The 22192-nt window shown below is 36.4% G+C and overlaps 2 protein-coding genes across 3 annotated transcripts; one reads left to right on the forward strand and one right to left on the reverse strand.

The window, feature by feature from the left end:
• Nucleotides 1-328: 328 nt before the first annotated feature.
• Nucleotides 329-1154, forward strand: LOC101745795 (U6 snRNA-associated Sm-like protein LSm4). Its single transcript, XM_004922220.5, has one exon. It carries the CDS (start codon nucleotides 696-698, stop codon nucleotides 1113-1115), a length of 420 nt encoding a protein of 139 aa, XP_004922277.1. The 5' UTR covers nucleotides 329-695; the 3' UTR covers nucleotides 1116-1154.
• A 343-nt stretch (nucleotides 1155-1497) lies between these two features.
• LOC101735681 (zinc finger protein 57) lies at nucleotides 1498-21889 on the reverse strand. 2 transcript variants are annotated; one of them, XM_062671013.1, is made up of 13 exons: nucleotides 21319-21889; nucleotides 20036-20155; nucleotides 18993-19149; nucleotides 17807-17991; nucleotides 17181-17396; nucleotides 15742-15953; nucleotides 15181-15291; nucleotides 13852-13956; nucleotides 13177-13389; nucleotides 11960-12071; nucleotides 6347-6457; nucleotides 4335-4487; nucleotides 1498-3183 (listed from the first exon to the last, which is right to left on the reverse strand). In XM_062671013.1, exons 1-13 carry the CDS (start codon nucleotides 21448-21450, stop codon nucleotides 3028-3030), a joined length of 1983 nt encoding a protein of 660 aa, XP_062526997.1. In that variant the 5' UTR covers nucleotides 21451-21889; the 3' UTR covers nucleotides 1498-3027. The 2 variants fall into 2 exon arrangements, with proteins under 2 accessions (XP_062526997.1, XP_004922362.4); XM_004922305.5 differs by having other exon boundaries at nucleotides 15742-15956.
• Nucleotides 21890-22192: the final 303 nt, after the last annotated feature.

The following is a 22192-nucleotide window of genomic DNA, read 5'->3' on the forward strand; positions in this document are numbered from 1 at the left end:
TCACACAACTTCACTCCCCGCGTTCCCGCCAAAAAGTAAAAATTTATGATAATTTTGACAGCTCACAGTAAGGATGCTAAAGTCATTGACTTTGGATTATCGAACATAGATTTATTCTCATGGAACTAGAAATTGATAGTTGCATGGACAGTAAGCTGTATGGTCAAATTAAAACAAAAAAAGTTACATTACATTTAACTATTAAGTTCAGCAACAAAACCCTTCAACACCAGTTTCGATACGTTCTTTTTTTTCATCATTTATCCTATTGAATGCAATTTTTGTAGACGGGTTCACCTTTAGAATAAATTGAAACCAGGAATGAGATTTCTAATTATTTATTACTAATACAATGGTGTGCAACGTAAATTGTTTTATTATTATTCATCATCATCACAAGATTCACTACTACTAGAACTGTCCCTTAACTCTCCAGTTGGACTCGTCTACTTGTAAATTCTTGTTCACAAACTTCATTACATTACCATTGAAGCAATTTTCACTTCTTCTCAAATATTAAGTGTATTATCTGTGCGTCTTCTGACAACTGAGCACTGTCAGTGTCAACCTAAAGTCCTAAAGTAACCTAAAAAAACAAGAAGTTGACAATACACCAAACAACGCGAAAGTAGGAAAATAAACTTCTAATACAAATAAATAATAAACTTCAAAACGAAGTTGATCATTACATCAAAATGTTGCCGCTATCTTTGTTACGGACAGCGCAGAACCACCCTATGCTTGTCGAATTGAAAAATGGCGAAACTTACAATGGTCATCTCGTAAGCTGCGATAATTGGATGAACATTAATTTACGTGAAGTTATTTGCACGTCGAGAGACGGCGACAAGTTCTGGAGGATGCCGGAATGTTATATACGTGGTAGTACGATCAAATACTTGAGAATACCGGACGAGGTCATCGACATGGTGAAGGAGGAGACACAGGTTAAAGCGCGCGGTCGTAACGAGGTTTCCAAGGGACGCGGGCAAAACATGAGGACCGGTGGCCGTGGTGGTAGCCGAGGCGCATTCGGTAACCGCGGCAGAGCACCTCCACTAGCCCGTGGCGGCGGGAACCCGCGACCACAGAACAAAAATAAAAATAAAATGTAAGATAAGTTTTTTAATAAATTAAGTTATTTGGCTAAGGAATAGTTTTGTTTCATTTAAAGTTCAAAATTCCTCCATACATGCTGGTGCAAAGCAACCATATATTTGACCAAATCCAAGATTATTTATTAGTCATAATCCTGATGTAGAATTCATTGAAAATCAATAATATCTAAATAATTTGGAAACTGCAGATGCACAGGTAGTTATGAATTCATCAATCCATTAATATAAAATATTTAAGCTACCCATATCTCTGTTAAATCTAAAATGGGATACAACTTTATTATTTCTTGATATTTTAAGAAAATACATTTTTTTGTTTTATATCTTTAATTGGTTTTCACACTATTCAATTCGTGTCAATATATAAAAAAAATCAAAGTATACTGAAATCATTTATTTACAAAAAACGCTTAAAGTAATAATACTATTGTATAATATGGCAATACCCATTAATGAAATGGTAAAAAACAGAGTAAAAAAAAACAGTGTAAAAGCAATATTTTAATGATGATCCTTGAAACTTGATACAGATAGAGTTATCACATTTGAATAGAACACTTACTTAATTTCTAAGCTGCTAAGAGATGAGGAGTTCCATAGTCAGGATGTTGATCCTGATTATCACAGTTGACAGACCATCAGACTATCTCATCAGAGTTGTCTAATTGTGACCATTTCATTGGTAAACTTAATACCTCATTACGTTTTTCGTAATTTATAATAGAATGTCTTCTCAATATTGAAAAAATTAATTGAAAGTTAAATATTCATATTGCTATTCACAATAAGAAATACCATTAATTTTCAATTATTTGCAGCCCCTACGTCAGTAACCCAGAACATCTAAAAATTAGTTTCAAAGATAATACAATCATTTAAGGAGTACATATTGAAGAGATAAATAATTATATTTAAATTATTCCTCTTGTAGAATGTTCAACAGTTTATCTTTTAAAATCAATAAAATATTTCATCATAAAATGTGGGTACTAATAACAACTTATTAATGTTAATTTGATTCTTTTTTTTCAATGATAGTCAATAAAAATCTTGTAATATATAATCAATAAATAGTCAATAAAAAGTTGAAACTTTATATACTTTTCTGGGGAATGTTTTTAACATGTACAGCACATAAATGTCGACGCTTGAAAGGCAAACATGACTAAGCGACAATGTGTGAACTTTACAGAAGACTAATTTAAAGTTGAAATACCTGAAAAAAATAAAAATTGAAACGAATCTAGCTGTAGTAGAATCTAACTAGTAGCTGTAGGATGGAAATGATTTTAATAGACCTAGAAATATATATTTTTTGCGCATCGAATATGGTTATTGCCTATCATTTATGTACAAAGCAGTTATTGTCGCTTAGTCACGTTTGCCTTTCAAGCGTGGATGTGATAGTTTAGTAAAAATTTCAATCATTATATCTATTAAGACTGCTTTTACGATTTAATGTGGTGGGTCGTTCAAGCCAATGAAAACCGTAAAGTATTGAGCCAATGAAAACAATAACAAATGCGAGACAAGTACGAATAAAAGTAAAATATAGTCCCGGTAATGTGTAATATTTTCCCGGTAATTCGGCACTGCTGAGAAACTCATGATTACTGATAGACTGAGGACTGATGAATCTGAATTCACCCCGACAATACAAATTTACGGTATTCACAATAATGAAATATCGGAAGTCATTTAAAGTCGAAGTTTTAAATAGTGTTGAGGATCCATTATATAATTATTCTTATAAAAATGTTTATTTCATATGTTTAGACATACATGGTCACAATAGAGCGTGACTTGTGTTGATTACTTTAGAACATTTGTAGACACATCTACTTTAACAAAAGACGATCACTGGGAAGAGACACTTAAAGTCTTTCAGAAGAAAAATACCTAAACTTTTTTACCCTAAATTGTGAACTACCTCCAAGGGTTGCACGTGTACCGACTGTACAATGTTCTGCATTAAGTTAATGTTTTGCTGGAAATAGTGATCGCGGTTCGCCAGTTCGATACCCGGATACGGATCCTCCTTCTTAACTGGTTGAGACCTTGTTTGCTGAAAAAAAAAAGAATTTTATGTTTCAACATAGCAAAGCTTATTTAACACTGATATATATGTTCATCACAATATGAGCATTCACGTTATAGTGTTCCAGTACCTTGAGACACGATGTCAAAATCTGAAATATATTCTTCTTCCATTCTCCAGTCAAATTAGAGTGCAAGAGTAATTAGTGGAAAAAATAGTCAAAACGCTGGGATACCAGTGAATATCAATAGCTCCTATACATAAATATGTCAGAGACAATTTCTCAATTTCCCCTATTTATCCAAATCGCTCTCATAGAAGGGCATTTCGTATATTCAGCAAATAAACTGGGCATAGAGCATATATTACTTTTTAGGACATGCCAACAATGCTCATGGTCCACATGAAAGGAACACTTTTTTCCGACCTATTCTAGTAGCCTCTAGGGATTCTACTAGATTCACAGAACTATGAGGAGCACAGTTTAAATTTTTGGGCATGACGTTAAGACTGATGTAAATGGAAGGGTTTGAATCGAGCTCTCCACCCCAGCAGAGCAATTCCACCCTCCCTCCAAGCTCTGCGCGTGTTCCAGCAATTAGCGTATTATTATCATGATTAACCCTAACCAGTTTATATCCTCAAACCGCTGACTAGACCCTTTGAGGATGAATAGGTATAGTTAGAATGCACAGATAAGGGTGGATGATGTGAATTCGAACTACAGTCCAGACACGGATCCTTGACATTTGTATAATCCAATTTTAGCTGACTTTAAAAAAAAAGTCAAAGTATTGAACTGTATTTCTTTACTATGCGATTTTAATTATTTTTTTTAAATTGGCAGCCGGTGATTACTTAAGTGTGGTCCCATTAAAATCTTATCAACATCTGATGGGTACGTTTTGAGTCATTTTTTATGATGCATATTCATAGTCTCTGACTACATTTTTTTTATAAAAATTTCCAGTGATTTTCCATCGTTAGAGCCTACTATTGAATTTACTGAGTGTTTACATTAGTTCATATGTAACTTTATTTTTTATTGCCCTTGTAGGCAGACGAGCATACGGCCCACCTGTTGGTGAGTGGTTACCGTCGCCCATGGACTACAGCAATGCCAGGGGGCAGAGCCAAGCCGCTGCCTACCCCTAACTCTTGCTGCATTATGACCTCACCTTGTTCCTCTTGCTGTCGTGCATCATCTTCATGTGCTTGTATATTGAGGTCTGCCATGTGAATGTGGCCGGGCAGAGTTTGCATTTGAAGCTCTTGGCCGTAGACCTCTTCGTGTGCATCGCCCAAACGTGGCCTTTGAGTCGTTTCTCTGTCTTAAAACAAAAAAATAAAAAAAATCTATATATTAATACGTGAAGCAAAAACTTTGTACCCCTTTTTACGAAAATTGTGCGGACGGAGGAGTATGAAATTTCTTATACTTATAGAGAATATAGAGAAGAAGTGCAGAATGATAATATTTTTTGTAAATTATGCATAAAAAAACACATTAAATCAATAAAAAAAGCATTACACACACTACCATGTATTTGACACAACACATACACTCTTTGTTTACTGTCAATTGTGAAACTTTTGTTATTGTTTAAAGTATGTGGTCGAATTGAGAATAGATTTTTTTTTTTTTTTTTTTTTTAGATTTTATTTATTTTTTTATTTTTTATTAACAAAAAGTCAAATCAAAATAATTTAACATAACTCAACCCACACAGTAGAACAGATCTTCCAACGCGCTTGAAGGAGGCACAGTCCCCAAGATACTGGCTACGTTGCCTCGTTGGACAGCCAGACTCACTCTCTGTGCAAAGTACCAGCCAGCCTTAGCATCATGTGTAACCTCCTTCAAGCGTTTGGAGATTTCTGTAAAAAATTTCTTTGCTTCAGGGCCCCAAGGGCCCATCGTCTCAACCGCGAAAGGCAAAAAAGAATAAGAAGACCCCAAACCCGAATACTTCCGCTTTTTTGTAATTTCTGCTGAAGCTGCAGCTGAACCGGGGCGGGACGAAGTACCATCTAAATGACAGGGAGCCACAGTATCCACACAAGTAGCATCCCATACCAGGCACCTACCAACTGACCATGGAATCAGCGTGACTCCATCGGGCCTTTATTCGGGCCTTTATCGGGCCTTTATCGGGCCTTAGAATAGATTAATATTGTTTGTCTTTAATATTATTGTCAGTGTATAATAATATATTATTTATTAATATTTATCTATAGTGCAGTTTTGGCGAACACTGTGATTATATTATCGAATTATAATAGTGTTTGACAATAGAACCATAATAATGTTTAAACTTATAATTTCAATTAATTATAGACGAATTTCGACTACTGCGGAACCACTAGTTAAAATTAATTCGCTTTGTTTGAAAAAAAAAGCACACATTACAGTGTACAGTTGTAATGTAAAAACTGAGACGATAGAACTCATATCTCAAGGTAGATGGCGGCATTTACGTTGTAGATGACTATGGGCTCTGTTTATGACATTGAGGTCGTTAAGAGAGTTTTAACTACGAATGTGGAGGGCTTTAGAGGAAGAGGTAGCCCTAAGAAAAAAATTGTATGGATTCCGTGAAAGACGATATGTGTAAGAAGGGAGTTGGCGGAGGGACGGTGTGTGATAGAGGAGTATGGAAAGAGAAAACATGTTGTGCCGACCCCGGGTGACTGGGTGATGGGAAGGAGAATGATGATGATGTATAAGCCCATGCCCCGGAGACCACTTAACATCAGGGGGGCCGTGAGCTCGTTCATCAACCTGAACAACAAAAAAAACACGAATTTATATTGGATAGAGGAATTAAGTTTCGATTAACACTTTATAAGCTTAGGGCCCTGGTGCGAAAGGTGTTCAGTTTTGAGGTTCCTCACTTTGAACTCTTAACCACCTACAATTTGGGTTGTAGACACTGCCACCAGCAATCTATTGTTTACAGCACAATCTATTATTTATATTTTTTTATATATATCCCTATAATAAAAAAATCTTTAAAATCAGATTTTAATTTAATATATTAGAATAGTAATAAATAATCTTAGATGAAACGCTACGTATTCATGTACTATATACAAAGTACGCAATGCAACGCAAATATTGGCGCAAAGGGTCAACGCCCTCGAAGTGTCAAACACTGGCAACATACCCGCGTTAAATGTGCAGACCTACCTTATAAGACTTCCCGCAGATATCACAGAGACGTTCGCTTTCCTCCTCCTTCTTTTTGCCGCCGTGAATATTATTGACGTGGGCCACTAATATTTTGGAAGTTTTGAAAGCCTGCAAATAAAACACACAATGTAGACTGAGATACGTGTAACAATGAGAAACGACATTAAAACACTGATATATTTTTGCAGTGTTTTTTGAGGCACTCCCCGATCCTGAGGGAGGAAACTTAAACTTTTCTTCTATTGATTCAACTTACCCTCAGTTTTGGGAATATGCAATTTATCACTACATGGTATAAAACAAAGTCGCTTTCTCTGTCCCTATATCTGTCCCTATGTATGCTTAAATCTTTAAAACTACGCAACGGATTTTGATTCGATTTTTTTTAATAGATAAAGTAATTGAAGAGGCAGGTTTCTATGTATAATAACATCCATTAAATAGTGGGGAAATCAATAATAAATTACAGTTTCCGAAGCGAAGCGAGGGCGGGTCGCTAGTAATTTATAATCTATGTTAGTAGTATCTTAAAACCTAACACATTACTATCTGACTATTTATTGCAATTTTTTTTGAGTCTTTCCCAAGTGCCTGCTGCAAAGGCTATTCATTATTATTAATTAGTTATCTTGCTCGATATGATTAAATAATTAAATCGTCTTTTTTTTTCTTACCTAAGCTGTGTGCTTAGTGCGAGTTTTGTAACGCTCTCGATAGCGAGCCAGTTTGCTCAAATTTGTATGCAATTGGAACAGCGCCCCTAGCGGCAAACGTACCCGGTGTTATTTTGTGAGTGCGAGTTCATATTAACGTTGTGATCTCGTAACCGAGTAATTTTACCGAAATGAGTACCACGAATGACATTTGTGCGAGTGCGTGTTACAAATTAGTGGGTTTTAACGTTTCGATCGAGTATTTCTTTAGTAGTTCTATTTTTCCAACTAGAGAGGCAAAAGTATCATGCCATAAAGCCTAATCTTTTTTTATGAAAAGTGATAATATGGAGTGAAATGGATTTGATTAATTTGAAGCATTAATCAATTGGCATGGAATGAAATGAAATGAGATCAGATAATATGGGATAAAATATAATCTCTGCAAAATGCTGATTATATACTGAGATTTTTTTCAGTGGACCTTTTCGAAGACTTCGAGAAGCTACGTCCAGCGATTTGTTTAATTTTTTTAAATTTTCGCACTTTCACAGATACTAAACAGTTAATAAACCCACGTTACTTTGTTATTGCATAGATGGGTGGACGAGCTCCCGGCCCACCTAATCTTAAGTGGTTACCGGAGCCCATAGACATCTACAACGCAAATGCCGCCTCCCACCTTGAGATATTAGTTCTAAGGTCTCAGTATAGTTACAACAGTTGTCCCACCCTTCAAACCGAAACGCATTACTGCTTCACGGCAAAAATAGGCAGGGTGGTGATACCTACCCGTGCGGACTCACAAGACGTCCTACCACCAGTAATTACAAAAATTAATTTTGCGGGTTTGATTTTTATTACATGATGCTATTCCTTTACAGTGAAAGTCAATCGTAAACATTTGATAAGTACGTATTTCATTAGAAAAATTGATACCCGCCGGCGGGATTAGAACACCGGTGCATTGCAAGATACGAATACACCGGACGCCTTAACCTTTAGGCCAGGACGGTCTCAAAATTACACTTATACACGAAGAAATATTAAATACGCATTAACTAAGAAACATTAAATAGACAAAATAAAACAATTCACACAATTTAGCTCCTCGCGGTCCCTCCAAAATGTCTTTTCATCTTTTTTCCTAGTTGTTCAATTGTAAATGAATAAATCAAAATCAAATCGAGTTTACGTTCTATACGGTGAAAAATGAAGAATTGTGAGTGTGAGTTGAGATATGCTACTCGCTTCGCAGGGCGTTTATTCACCGAGAGCAGCAATATTATTATTTCTCGTATATTGGTAGCACGTGATGTTTTGGCATTAGACCGTCTAAATGAAATACAACGAATTTTAACAGCATTTTAATGGGAACCTACTACTTTCAAAATTATTCGGGTAATGTCACGTGTTCAATACTATTTTGTACCTTTAGAATTAAAGTGGCTCAACCCAAAATTCTTAGTTTCTGGTAAACTTCAATATTGTAATAGAATAATTGTATTTTTTTAGTTTTTCGGTTTAAACACTTTAAGGCATGCCATTTTATTTGAAAAAGACAGAAAGAGTACTTTGTCCTTTTCTAGACTAAAAGAGACTGTTTAATTTTATAAGCTGATATGAATAATATAGAAAAGAATAATAGGATAACCTCTAATCGTCACATTGGAAAAAGGTATGGCTTTATCATTTTATCATTATTTTTTTTTTTATTGCACTTATAAAACTAATTTAATTTACAATATGTAAATACATATATCTATAACTAATCCGTACTTGTCAAATTCCTCATAAATTGTCAATATTCTTAATAAAATTCCTATTAATAATATACAAGTGCAAATGTTGAGCTGCTTGCCAGAAATGATATATGTAATAGTGTTTTGTTTTTTTGTTGTTTCCTTGTAGGCTGCCTGTAATAATCTAAATCTGTGTGAAAGGCAATAAATGATTTTATTATCTACTAATGGTAGTCCAGTGGTCGAAATTTGACCATAATTTATTTAAATTTTAAGTTTGAACATTATTATAGTTCTATTGTCACCTTTCTATTATCATCATTTCTATAATAATCATTGCTCTATGTCGCCAAGGCTACATTATAGAAAAATAATATTAAAGACAAAAAATATTAATCTATTCTCAATTTGACCACAGATTGATAAATCAATAAACAAAAAAAGTATAAATGTATGTGTGTGTGTGTGTGTCAAATACATGGTAATGTGTGTAAGGTTTTTTTATTCATTTAGTTTATTTTTTTATTGTTTATGCACAATTAAAAAAAAAATAGCAATCTGCACTACTTCTCTATATTCTCTATAAGTGTGGAAAATTTCATACTTCTCCGTCCGCGCAATTTTCGTAAAAAGGAGTACAACATTTTTGCTTCACGTATTACCTACTTAAAATGTAGGTTCTTAATAATAATACATAAGTGTTTTGAAATATAAAACTAATCTTAAATTTTTTAGTTATACCACTTCCATTCTAAGGGTGCAATTTCGTAAACAAACTTTGCCGTAATGGCGTAACCTTTAAAATACACGAAAACTGCCCAGCAAAACATATTTTTTTAGTAACTTTAATAGAAGTATTAGAATTAGAAGTTTATTATAGAATTTATTTAATTGTAATTACCTACATATTTAGACATACTTAACATAATTAATCTTGGAATAGGTAATTATTTCAGCTTTTTTTAATTAAAGAAATTATGTTTTACATAGGTTTAATTACCCGTTGAACGTTTATAAAATGATTGTATTTACGGTAATAGTGTTGATGATCTTCATTATGTGGCCCAAATATACTAAAATTATTACGAGCATCCATCCTTATTTATAAATGTGTAAAGAAGCAAAATTATTATTACATTGTTAAAATTTCTATATAATTTATAAATATAAATCTGTACGTATATACCTGTAAATATGTATATTGCGCGCGCGTGTGTATGTGTGTGTGTGCGCGTGTGTATGGGTGTGTGTGTATATATTTCTATAATAGATAGGTACACAGTGTGCAATTTATTTCGAAATTATTCTTGCCCATCTAATGGTTGTCTGGAAGAGATCACTCTTAGCGATAAGACCAAGAAAGAATGTTTCACAATATTTATTCATTTTGTGTACAATAAAGAATACTCTTTCACTGGTAGTAGGACCTCTTGGGAGTCCACACGGGTAGGTACCACCACCCCGCCTATTTCCGCCGTGAAGCAGTAATGCGTTTCGGTTCGAAGGGTAGGGTAGCCGTTGTAACTATACTGAGACCTTAGAACTTATATCTCGAGGCGCATTTACGTTGTAGATGTCTATGGGCTCCAGTAACCACTTAACATCAGGTGGGCTGTGAGCTCGTCCATCCATCTAAGCAAAAAAAAAAAAAAAAACTATCTCACTCTCTCTCTCTCATCAAACAACTCTTTAAAAAAAAGCAATGATTTAATAAGAATTAAATGAAAAAGCAAAGAATTAATATGTATTTACAACTAGCTAGACGTCTATAAAATTTTCTAACCGAAAAAATATATGTGTATAAACCATTAGAATAGATAAAATCTTAAAAAACAACATTATTATTAAAAACGAAAGAAAAAATCTTGATATTGTATTGGTTTCACGGCAAAATTTTTAGTGACTACTTAACTTGCTTGAAAGTGAAGAAATACTCTCAAAATCCATTAATTTGCAACTCGCACTCGCACATACAATAATCGAGACCCTCACTTCGGTAAAGCTATTCGATACATGAGACAGCAACATAAACAAACCTTCTCTCTCCCACAAAATGAGATTCATAAGCTTACCACTAGGTGGCACTGATACAACCTCACACAAATTAAACATAACATTAACATCGACTGAGTAATTAAAAAAAGTCGCACTAAGCACAGGTACATTACCCATTACCCGACTAATTATAAATATCGTTAGAAAGCTTGGCATTTCAATTAAACGCCTTAAAAAAAACCTTGCGTGCTACCAATATAAAAGAAAAAAATATCGCTTCTCAAGATGAATAAACGTCCTGCAAATCGAGTAACTCGCACTCAGAGCTCCGCACGTTTCACCGTGAAGAGCGTACACTCGATGCGAGTCATTCGATTCGATTTTTGAAACTCGCACTAAGCCTACTGATAGCCTTGAGAGGCTATATCAGCGTCGGCTTAACTAGTAGGTGAGCTCACGGGACTCAAACCTGACGACGTTGCTAACACCAGGCCTGCCAAGAGCAGTGTTTCGCAGAATCTACCACCGGATCGGAAACGCGACCCACTGAGAAGATCCGGCGAAACTCAGTGGGCTGTGTCTATGGGTCAATTTACTCGCGGGTTCGTGACCGGTGCTTGAGGTACCTAAAAGCACCGTTAGTGGATCGGGAGGATCCAAAATGACGTGTATTAAATAGTGATAATTATTCTTTTGTAACTAATATTCCAGAAATTCATCTGCAACACCTGTTTTAATTCTCATTTAATGAATCGTTTCATTATTTCATACAGACTTTTTATTGTTTATTTAATTGTTACTGAACCCTGCTATGTAAGTTTCATATCACAACGGTCTTTCTCTGTGACATCCAACCAGCCTTCCAACATCCACCGACGATTCAAAATGCATAAATACGACCAAAGTCTTTTAACTGGTGGTAGGACCTCTTGTGAGTCCGCACGGGTAGGTACCATCACCCTGCCTAATTCTGCCGTGAAGCAGTAATGCGTTTCGGTTTGAAGGGTGGGGCAGCCGTTGTAACTATACTGAGACCTTAGAACTTATATCTCAAGGTGGGTGGCGCATTTACGTTGTAGATGTCTATGGGCTCCAGTAACCACTTAACACCAGGTGGGCTGTGAGCTCGTCCATCACCTAAGCAATAAAAAAAAGTCATCAACCCCGTCACATACATACACATATAGTATTACATATAGTATAATATGTTTGTTGTTTACCTTAAAACAAACGCTGCACTGATATTTTATGATCTTCAAATGTTCCCAGTCCACGTGGTCGACCATACACCATTTAGTTGCAAACTTCTTACCACAGAAACTGCATTCGTGACTGAAAACAGAAAAGTGGTTTTTTTTCCTACCTAAGCTGATAAGCCTTGAGAGGTTATTTATTTATTTATTTATGTACACACAAAAAAAGAAAACATAGTACAGAGTAATAGGAAAATTATGTACAAAGGCACTGCTTATTTCTTTAAGAAATCTCTTCCAGCAGACCTGCGAGAGGATTATGAGAATAATAATTAAAAGTGATGAGTGTGTGTAGAACAGCTAAAATAACAAATACAACATGAGAATTATAGTACTAGTTACTACTAGTTAAAGTTACGCTATATCAGTGTAACCTTAACTAGCAGGTGTGCTCACGGGGCTCAAACCTGACGACGTTGCTAACACGAACCCTAGCAAGAGTCGTGCTTCGCAGAATCTACCACCGGATCGGAAACGCGACCCACTGAGAAGATGCGGCGAGAAACTCAGCGGGCTGTGTCTATGGGTTAATTTACTCGTCGAGCCCTTCGTCGCAAGCGGCGGGTTCGATGAGAACGATGACCGGAAAAAGTGGATAAATTTAATTACGAAGACATCCGCTGGACCTCTGGTATTTTTTTTCTACCTATTCTGGTAACCTCGAGGGTGTAATCTAGATTCACCGAGCTAGTAGGTGAGCTCACGAGGCTCAAACCGGGGGTGTTGCTAACACTGGCCCTAAGTCCAGCCATTGCTTGGTCTCTCTCTCACTTGACTAATATCATATCGAGGGGCTATTTGGTTTAAGTGACATTTTTACAAGTTTACAGGAGAATCATTTAAAGTTTAAAATTTAGAAAAAAAAAAAAAAAAAAAACTTCAGCTATTTGAGTAAACATACTTGAAGTTCAATTAAAAACATCCGAGTTGCTAGTACCAAATAAAACGCACCTTTAATTGCAAAGATAAATGTCGCGTATTAAGCAACAATTTCGCTTACACGCCTCGATATGCTAACTGTTTTAAGTGATTTTATTCAACGATCCGGGCTGTATGGGCTACGTTCCCTTTGCCCGCCAAACCGGGCTGTATGGGCTACGTTCCCTTTGCCTGCCAAACCGGGCTGTATGGGCCACGTTCCCTTTGCATGCCAAACTGGTACAAACGCAAAAAAAAAACCTTACACGTAGGAATCTGGCGGGGCGTGCTTCTTGCTCAGCCTAAGATGGTTGGCGTAGCAGTCGCGGCTGGCGAAGGTCTTGTTGCACTCCCGGCACTCGTACACGGCGCCCGTGTCCTTCTCGCGGTGGTTCCTCGTGTGGCGGGCCAGGTTCCGCTTCCACTGGAACAGCTTCCCGCATATCGGGCACGGATACGTCATCCCCGAATGCACCACCCTGGAATATCGCGTGCGCGGGGTAAGAGGAATTCATTAACGCTTCGACTGTCGTGTAGGTCACCGGTGCCCCACGCGCAATCCTGCTATTTATTTAACCAAGATTAGGCAGAGTTATTGTTGTTGTGAGTTGTTTCTTCAATATCAAGACTGTTGGTTAATGGGTTTTTTTTTTCATTTTTTATTTATTTATTGCTTAGATGGGTGGACGAGCTCACAGCCCACCTGGTGTTAAGTGGTTACTGGAGCTCATAGACATTTACAACGTAAGTGTGCCACCCATCTTGAAATATAAGTTCTAAGGCCTCAGTATAGTTACAACGGCTGCCCCACCCTTCAAACCGAAACGCATTACTGTTTCACGGCAGCAATATGCAGGGTGGTGGTACATACCTGTGCGGACTTACAAGAGGTCCTACTACCATTAACTATACATAAATGCTTGGATATGGTAGGTACCCACGCATGAGCCCTGTAGCTTTTCTTCGAGTGGAACACCTTGCTGCATCCTTTGCACGGTATATACAGTTTCTCCTTCGGCTTCTCCTCTTTATTTTGAGGCACTACTCTGAAACAATTTATTGAATAATTAACTATTTTAAACGTAAAACAAAATATACATTGTGTGAACAAATCTAGGCGATGTTGCTTTGCCCGCATCGACTAACTGGCCGGTGCAGTGGTACCGCTGCTAGGGTCGTGGGTTCGCTTCCCACATCGGGAAACATTCGTACAATGTGCAGGTTTGTTTGCTCAAAGTAGCAAAATTATCATTATTTTGTCCATATTTTTAAACGAGTATTTATAAATATATTATTAATATTTTTTTTTGCCTAAGCTGATGGTCTTGAGAGACCATTTCAGCGTCGCCTTAACTAGTAGGTGAGCTCACGGGGCTCAAACCTGACGACGTTGCTAACACGAACCCTAGCAAGAGCAGTGCTTCGCAAAATCTACCACCGGATCGGAAACGCGATCCACTGAGAAGATCCGGCGAAAAACTCAGTGGGCTGTGTCGGTGGGTTAATTTACTCGTCGAGCCCTTCATCGCGACGGGTTCGCGAGAACGGTGACCGGATTTTCAACCGATAACTACACTGACACTTCGCCTTGAACAAGGGAGTGAAGCCGCGGGCAAGAGCTAGTTCCACAATATAAATAATAATATAATACATAGTGTTAAGAGTTCTATCTCAAGTCTGGCGGTGGCAACATTCATATGTAAGGTTTGTTGTAAAATAATTAATTTATCATTTTAAAGTTAAGGCAATTTTCGGATTGCCAAATGGCAACACTGTTGGTGGGAGCAATGGCAGTAATGGCGACGTGACATAATAAAAAAGGCGGTAGTCTGAAAAAACGGGAGAAAATGCAGTGTATTCTGTAGTGAGCAGATATCTAAAGATTGTACAAGTGGAATTACAAATAAAGCAATGCATAATTAAGTGAACTATCACGACAATCTGTGTATTTATAGGGACCACAAATGTCCCCATAGCAACTAACAATTATATGTATGTGTTAGCGGTAATTATATTGCAATGATGCTACGTCAGTCTCGGGATTGTCGGGCTGTCGATAGCACGTTAGGTTAGGTAATCCCAATATACGTTAGTCACTTAATTGAACACGTGTCTTATTAATCCTTACCCGATATAGAGACTCAACACATACATTTCCTGGCTTTGGAAGCTAAGTCTACACATGTAGATATGTGTAGACTTAGCTTAGGGTTATGGTGACCGTGTGAACACCGTCTATGCTAATATTTGCACTCAAAAAGTATACTCACCTTAAATGATATTTTAATGTCATCTTACTGGCGAAGACTTTACCGCAGCAGTCGCACTGTGGCTTCTCCTGATGCCAAGCCGCTTTGTGGTAATTCAATTTCGATTTTGTCCTAAACAGAAATAAGTATATTAACTGGACTTCTACTGAACTAGGATTCTGTGTTCTTCGAAAGCGACTTCATCGAGTGTTACATAGTTAGGAGCCAACTAAGCGCAAGTAATAATAGTTAACCTTATTTGATATCAGGAGTAATACTATAAGTATCGATGTTTGAAAATCATCAATGTTTTTTACTGGTGGTAGGACGTCTTGTCCGCGCGGGTAGGAACCACCGCTCTGCCTATTTCTGCCGTGAAGCAGTAATGTGTTTCGGTTCGAATCGTGGGGCAGCCGTTGTAACTATACTTGTAGGTTGCGCATTTACCTTGTAGATGTCTATGGGCTCCAGTAACCATTTAACACCAGGTTGGCTGTGAGTTCGTCCACAAATATAAGCAATGAAAAAAAAAAATTTATAAAGAAATATGTAAATCAATTAAAAAAATAACTAATTTCTCACCCGAATTCGCTGCCACAAATCGAACAGACGTATTCTTCCTTCATACCCTCGTTGTGGGTATAAAGATGCTTCGACATAATCTTCTTGACGGTTGTTTTGTAGGCGCACTTAACACACATATACGCGATCTGGTGCAAGGACCTGTGCAGCAGTAAATTGTCTTTCGTGAGCAGATAAACGTTGCACACGTCGCACTTGTGGCTGCCGGCGCCCTTCTGAAAATAACGAGCCGTTACTGGACGTTGCTTTCAATAGTTTCATAGCAGAAATAGGCAGGACGGTGGTACATCACCATCATCAAGCCATGTCAAGTGGAGACCGTACAGGGATGCAGCATAATGTTACGCCGGTATGAGTAACGCCATCTATCGCCGAATAGTCGAACGAATATCGAAGGATCCAGAATGCTCAAGAATTACAACGCCATCTATTGACAGATAGCGGAAACTACGACTAGAGATGTGTAGAATATTCTCGATGATTTTAGGGATGTCGTATCGACTATAAAAGCGTTGTAGGGATGGCACGCAGTCAGTCAGTAATCGGAACTACTCGAAGCGCAACAGCGAACGGATCACCTGAAGCGAAGCGGAACAAGCGAATTGAGAGTTTTAAAGTGTTCGTGAAGTGTTTAAGTGTTCTAAATGTTGAATACAGTTTTAAGTTGTACTTTGGTGGAACATTTTTATTTATTCCGGACCACTGCGCGTAACAATAATGAGAGTACATGTTGTGCCGACCATGTCAAATACCCATGAATCTGTGGGATAAGGGCAAGATGCGGGAGGATTTGTTCCATTGTAGCTTACGGCCCACCTGGTGTTAAGTGGTTACCAGAGCCCATAGACATCTACAACGTAAATAACGCCACCCACCTTGAGATTTGAGATCTTAGGTCTCAGTATAGTTAGAACGGCTGCCCCACCCTTCAAATAGAAACGCATTACTGCTTCACGGCAGAAATAACAGGGCGGTGGTACCTATTCGTGTGGACTCACAAGAGGTCCTACCACCAGTAATTACGCAAATTTCAATTTTGCGGGTTTCATTTTTATTACACGATGTTATTCCTTCACCGTAGAAGTCAATCGTGAACATTTATTAAGTACGTATTTCATTAGAAAAATTGGTACCCGCCTGCGGGATTCGAACACCGTTGCATCGCTACATACGAATGCACCGGACGTCTTATGTTAGAGGCCACGAAGATAATGGTAGCTGACCCCTGTGACCTCATTATATAGGACTAGTGTTAGCAATTCTCTTAGGTTGAACCCGTGAACTCACCTGATCATCACAATAAATAGCTCCTTAGGCTACCAGAGAATTAAAAAATAATGACATTCAAAGATTCCCTTACATAGATAAATACTGGCATTATCGCACTGTTTAAAATGACTCAACTGAAAGTTTTAGCCTTTATGCTTATATACACTCACAGGTCTGTGCTTTCCTTCCATATGATCACACATGAGCCTCGCCGTGTTGAAGCCGATTAGACAGTCAGAGCACTTATACTTCAACGATTGAAAGTATTCGTTCTCGACATCATTTTTTCTCACTACCCACATTTCGCTTTCTTGCATGTGACACAGTTCAACTTGGTTCACGGGTAGATTCTTCAATTTGCGGGATATTTTTTCTTTTTTCTCAGGCTGAAATCATAAGAGAAATCTTTGAATGCAGATCTAGATGGATTCTAAGCTGCACACTGATTTGTAGACTAACAATGAATGTTTCACAGGACTACATATCGATAATGTTAAAAATTTAACAATTTGTCTAAGTAAATTTCAATAATATTCTCTACCTGTCTCACACTATCAAACAATCATGATCATCACAGCCCACTGAGTTTCTCGCCGGATCTTCTCAGTGGGTCGCGTATCCGATCCGGTGGTAGACTCTGCGAAGCACTGCTCTTGCTAGGGCCAGTGTTAGCAACACTCCCAGTTTGAGCCCCGTGAGCTTACTTAGCCTCACCTCAATTTCACTAGCTCGGTGAATCCATCATCAGCCCACAATATCATCATTGCAACTACATACATTTTATGATAAAACTCACTTTTGCCATTTTTCTATTCTTCTTTCTCTTTTTCTTTTCCTGCTTTTCCTTCTCCTCTTTTAACAACAAAAGATTGACGTCTTCCTCGGACGAGACTCCAGCGTCTTGAGATTGAAAATCATCTGCATAATCTTCCTCTTGATCTTTTTCCAGTTTCAATTCTTCGTTCAGCAATGCATCAGGTTCTGAAATTTTTGTTGTACAGATAGAAAAGCCAAATATGTTGCCAAAATCTAAATCTCAGAGCGGACATCATCCAAAGACGCGTTGAGTAGAACTAGCTCAAAATCAGCAATGAAATCCACAAAATTAATGTGTCGTTACTGATCACAAGATAAGTAGGAACAGCAGGAAAGAATAAAGATAGGAACTACCATCGTGCCACCTTTTACTGCCAAGTAGTGTATGTTGTCTTTTGAAAAACTCAACACATAATATCACATGAAGAGACTTCAAGCAGACATCTTGATATGGGTGGGATGAGCATAATATATCATAATATATCACATCATGATGTCTATAGGATCTGGTGAGCACTAAGCTACCGAAAGCTGTAAAAAAACAATTAATAATATATGTTTACTCCTATGAACTACAGAATATTATTATATAAAAACAAAAGAGCAAGGAATAATATTGGGGTCTGAAAAAGGTTATGGTCTCAACAATGCCTAATAGTGACTTAATCAGTAATTTGAAGTCGTCGTGGCCTAAACGACGTCTGGTGCATTCGTATGTAGCGATGCACCGGTATTCGAATCGGGTCGAATTCGAGTCGGATACCAATTTTTCTAATGAAATACGTACTTAACAAATGTTCACGATTGACTTCCACAGTGAAGGAATAACATCGTGTAATAAAAATCAATCCCGCAAAATTATAATTTGCGTAATTACTGGTGGTAGGACGTCTTGTCAGTCGGCACGGGTAGGTACCACCACCCTGCCGATTTCTGCTGTAAAGCAGCAAAGTGCATCTCAGTTTGAACCAACTATATTGTAGATGTGTCTATGGTCTCCAGTAACCACTTAACAACAGGTGTGCTGTGAGCTCGTCCAACCATCTAAGCAATAAACAATAAATAAAAATAAAAGTACTAGGATGCCTATTAGATTTTAATGGAAAAAACTAAGATTGTCCCTAAAATCATTTTAAAAATATTGTATCACATTAGGAAAGTCTTACCAACAAATGCATCACCATTCTCACGTTCAATTTTCACGTGAACTTCATTCGACAGATTACTGTTATTGTCTTGTATTGTTGTGAGCTCCATTGGGGTCATAACCAGTCGCGAAGTCGCATGTTTTGTTAAATCCTTCGGTGAATTTAGAAACATGTACTGCAATAACAAACGATAGTAAAAATTTCTTTATATTTCTGCACTTTACTGCTCATGTTAAAATACAGTTAGTATTAATGGCAGCATTCAATGGGCTACATCCAGAAATCTGTTATGAATGCGAACAGGAAGGTTTTTACCAGGAAAATCCCAGTGCATCTATACGTTTAACCATTCTAGAAATCGGTTGCCTACACTTACGACTGATACTGAATCATTTGATAGTACAACAAACTTCAAGGGTTTTTTCACATTTTATAGTTAACAATATTGATTAGGTCTTTGTACCTTTTTTTCTTTATTTCAGATAACTTATCAGAAAAGTAACATTACGAATGGTACTAATTAAAGTCAACCTTAACCAAAACATAAATTCTTATGATAATTGATTACAGCCTAGTTTCGGTAAATTGCCGACTAAGTTTTCCACTTCTAAATGCACACAATTGAAACAGTACTAATATCTGCTTTGTTATTTACACAGACTTAATTATTTTTAATCAAACTTTTTTTTATGAACATTAAGCAGCAATAATTACAACTAACTTATTTTTATATCTGTTATATTTTATATACTTCAGTATGTGTATGTATATTCCTTAGAGATTAAGGAATAACTGGGTTGATTTTGATGAAATTTTCAGGGAATCTTCAGATGGACCTAGCCAGTGATCCGGTGAAAATCAGTAGCTATTTGATCAAAGATCAGCCAGCAAAGCAAGTCCGATTTGACTAGTAAAAACATAAGTTGACAATCTTAATTACTACAGTAAAAATAATTAAGTTTCTGTGCGTCAGATGCATCTTAATGAATACTATATATTAGGAAACTATAATTGTTATTATTATAAAATTTTTATTAAATTATAACAATACTTTTTTTTACCTTTTTAGAATAGTCATAGAGGATATCGTAGGATTTTAAAATTTGTTCTTGAAATCTTTTTACAGTTCTGATGGCAGCAAAGCACTCCCAGCATACTTGAACTGTTAAACCGTCTGGTACCTAAAAGTTTGATTTTATTAAATTTTTGGTGAATCATACACATTTTAATGCAACCATACATTGATGGAATAGTAAAAACTCTTTATTCCTGGGGTATATGTTCCGTAAATATACGAATACGGAAACCGTGAATATGCAGTGATAATTTACATATATGGGATTATATTATATATAGGAGATACGTTACGTACGTGATAAAGTAAAAAATATGCACATATATAAAAAAAATGTTTAATTGAAGCGTTTGACCATATTGAGTAACAATGACGCGTTTACAATGTGTTTATACCGATTAGATCTGCAAATTAAGAAATCTTTAGCTTGGTAAAACTGGAAAGGCCTCTGGGCAACCAGTAATCTCTCATACAAAAAAAAATTTCAATCCTATTGGTTCCTATTCAGTCTATTCTGTTTCATATTTCAGTGTTTTTGAGGTTTTTTTATGCAACTTAATTTTTTATGTATATTATTGCTTTAGATTGGAAGACAGATCATGGGTTACTCAGTGTGAAGTCAGGTCAGTGGTAGTGACGGCTTCATTCTTAATTAATGGAGAGATTATATGTCAAAACAACATCGTCACATTTACAGGAAAAAACAGATATTTCAGTTTTGTTCGGTCCTATTAGTAGAAGCAACTACTTCATAGAATCATTATCAACCCAGAAGGATATACAGAAAAAAGTATGTTTAAATTTTTGACAATCTAATTTCAAGGACCTCTTTCTAAATTTCAGGTTTATTTGAGCAGTTGCTAATACTGTTGTTAGTGATTGTTGACACAGTGAATAACGACACACATGACGAGGTCTCATACTTTGAGACATGAGTCAATTTCATCAACCTCAAGCCTTATTAAGTAGTCAAAAACTTGTTTTTTTTTACACTAAAGGCAATGCAAAGCAATACCGCCATTGAATTTGATTCACGGATTCAGTTATTACTTTTAATTCATGGCTTATCGACAATAACGCGCTCAAGAAAAACTGCTTTAAAAAAACTTTTTTTTAAGAAAAATGTCGTATCCAATGAATTCTGTTCTTGTTTATTATTTAAAAAACTCTTGATTTATGACTAAAAGAGTTCGCGAACTGACCAATATATCCTTTAAAAGTCTTAATGTAGATAGATCAGTGATAATTGTATTGAATTACAGTACTTACGTCGATATTTCCTAATAGTTTAAAGCATTCCTTAACTTCGTTGCAACAGAACATCCTGCGATTGTAGTTCAAACAACCGACGCAGATACCATTTACATTGTAACCTTCTATGTTAATATTAATTTCTTTCATTTTCGTTTGCGCTTTTTCTTTTTACAAAAAATAAATAAATATTTTTCAAAACAATGGAAGCTTCACAGCTTTTTCTTGGCCATTTTGATAGATTTTTTTTTCAATTTGACATTCAACTGCGCCTGTAAAATGGATATAGTCTATGCCGCCGTTTTTCCTGTCATTACTTTACTCCTTCATCACACTCCGCTCTTTTTGACGTCGAATATGGTAATAAAGAAGCAACAAGCAACAAGAGCCTTATTTGATAAATTAATTTGCAGAATATTTTCTTCTCGATTTAAATGGAAATAAGAATAAATTTTTTTTGACAGTGAAATTCTATGTCGTGCTGTCAGGCAATGACCTCTAATTTAACTAAATTAAGTATTTTAAATTAACACAATTTCGTTCGTAATCCTGTATCCTGTATCTGTATCACTTTTTAAATAGATTTTGGTGACTACTATGCCGAATTTCAATAAATAAATACATCACAAGAAAAATAAATTACACATGCTCATAAACAATGTAAAAAGAACCAGACTGGCAAAGATAATTATATTTGGGTAGGTATTATATTATGTAATTAAGCACGCAGAAAAGGAGCAAAACATTGTTTACTTCAAAAAAAGAGGTTAACTGTGTTTAATAATATTAAGATACAGCTTCCCGACTAATACTTCCATAACTAGCTTCCCCGAGTCTCTCCCAGACCCTAACTAGAGCGGGGATAGGACGCAAAAAAAAGGTTTTAAACAAC

This window comes from Bombyx mori, chromosome 11 (genome assembly GCF_030269925.1).
Source record: "Bombyx mori chromosome 11, ASM3026992v2".
NCBI lineage: Eukaryota > Metazoa > Arthropoda > Insecta > Lepidoptera > Bombycidae > Bombyx > Bombyx mori.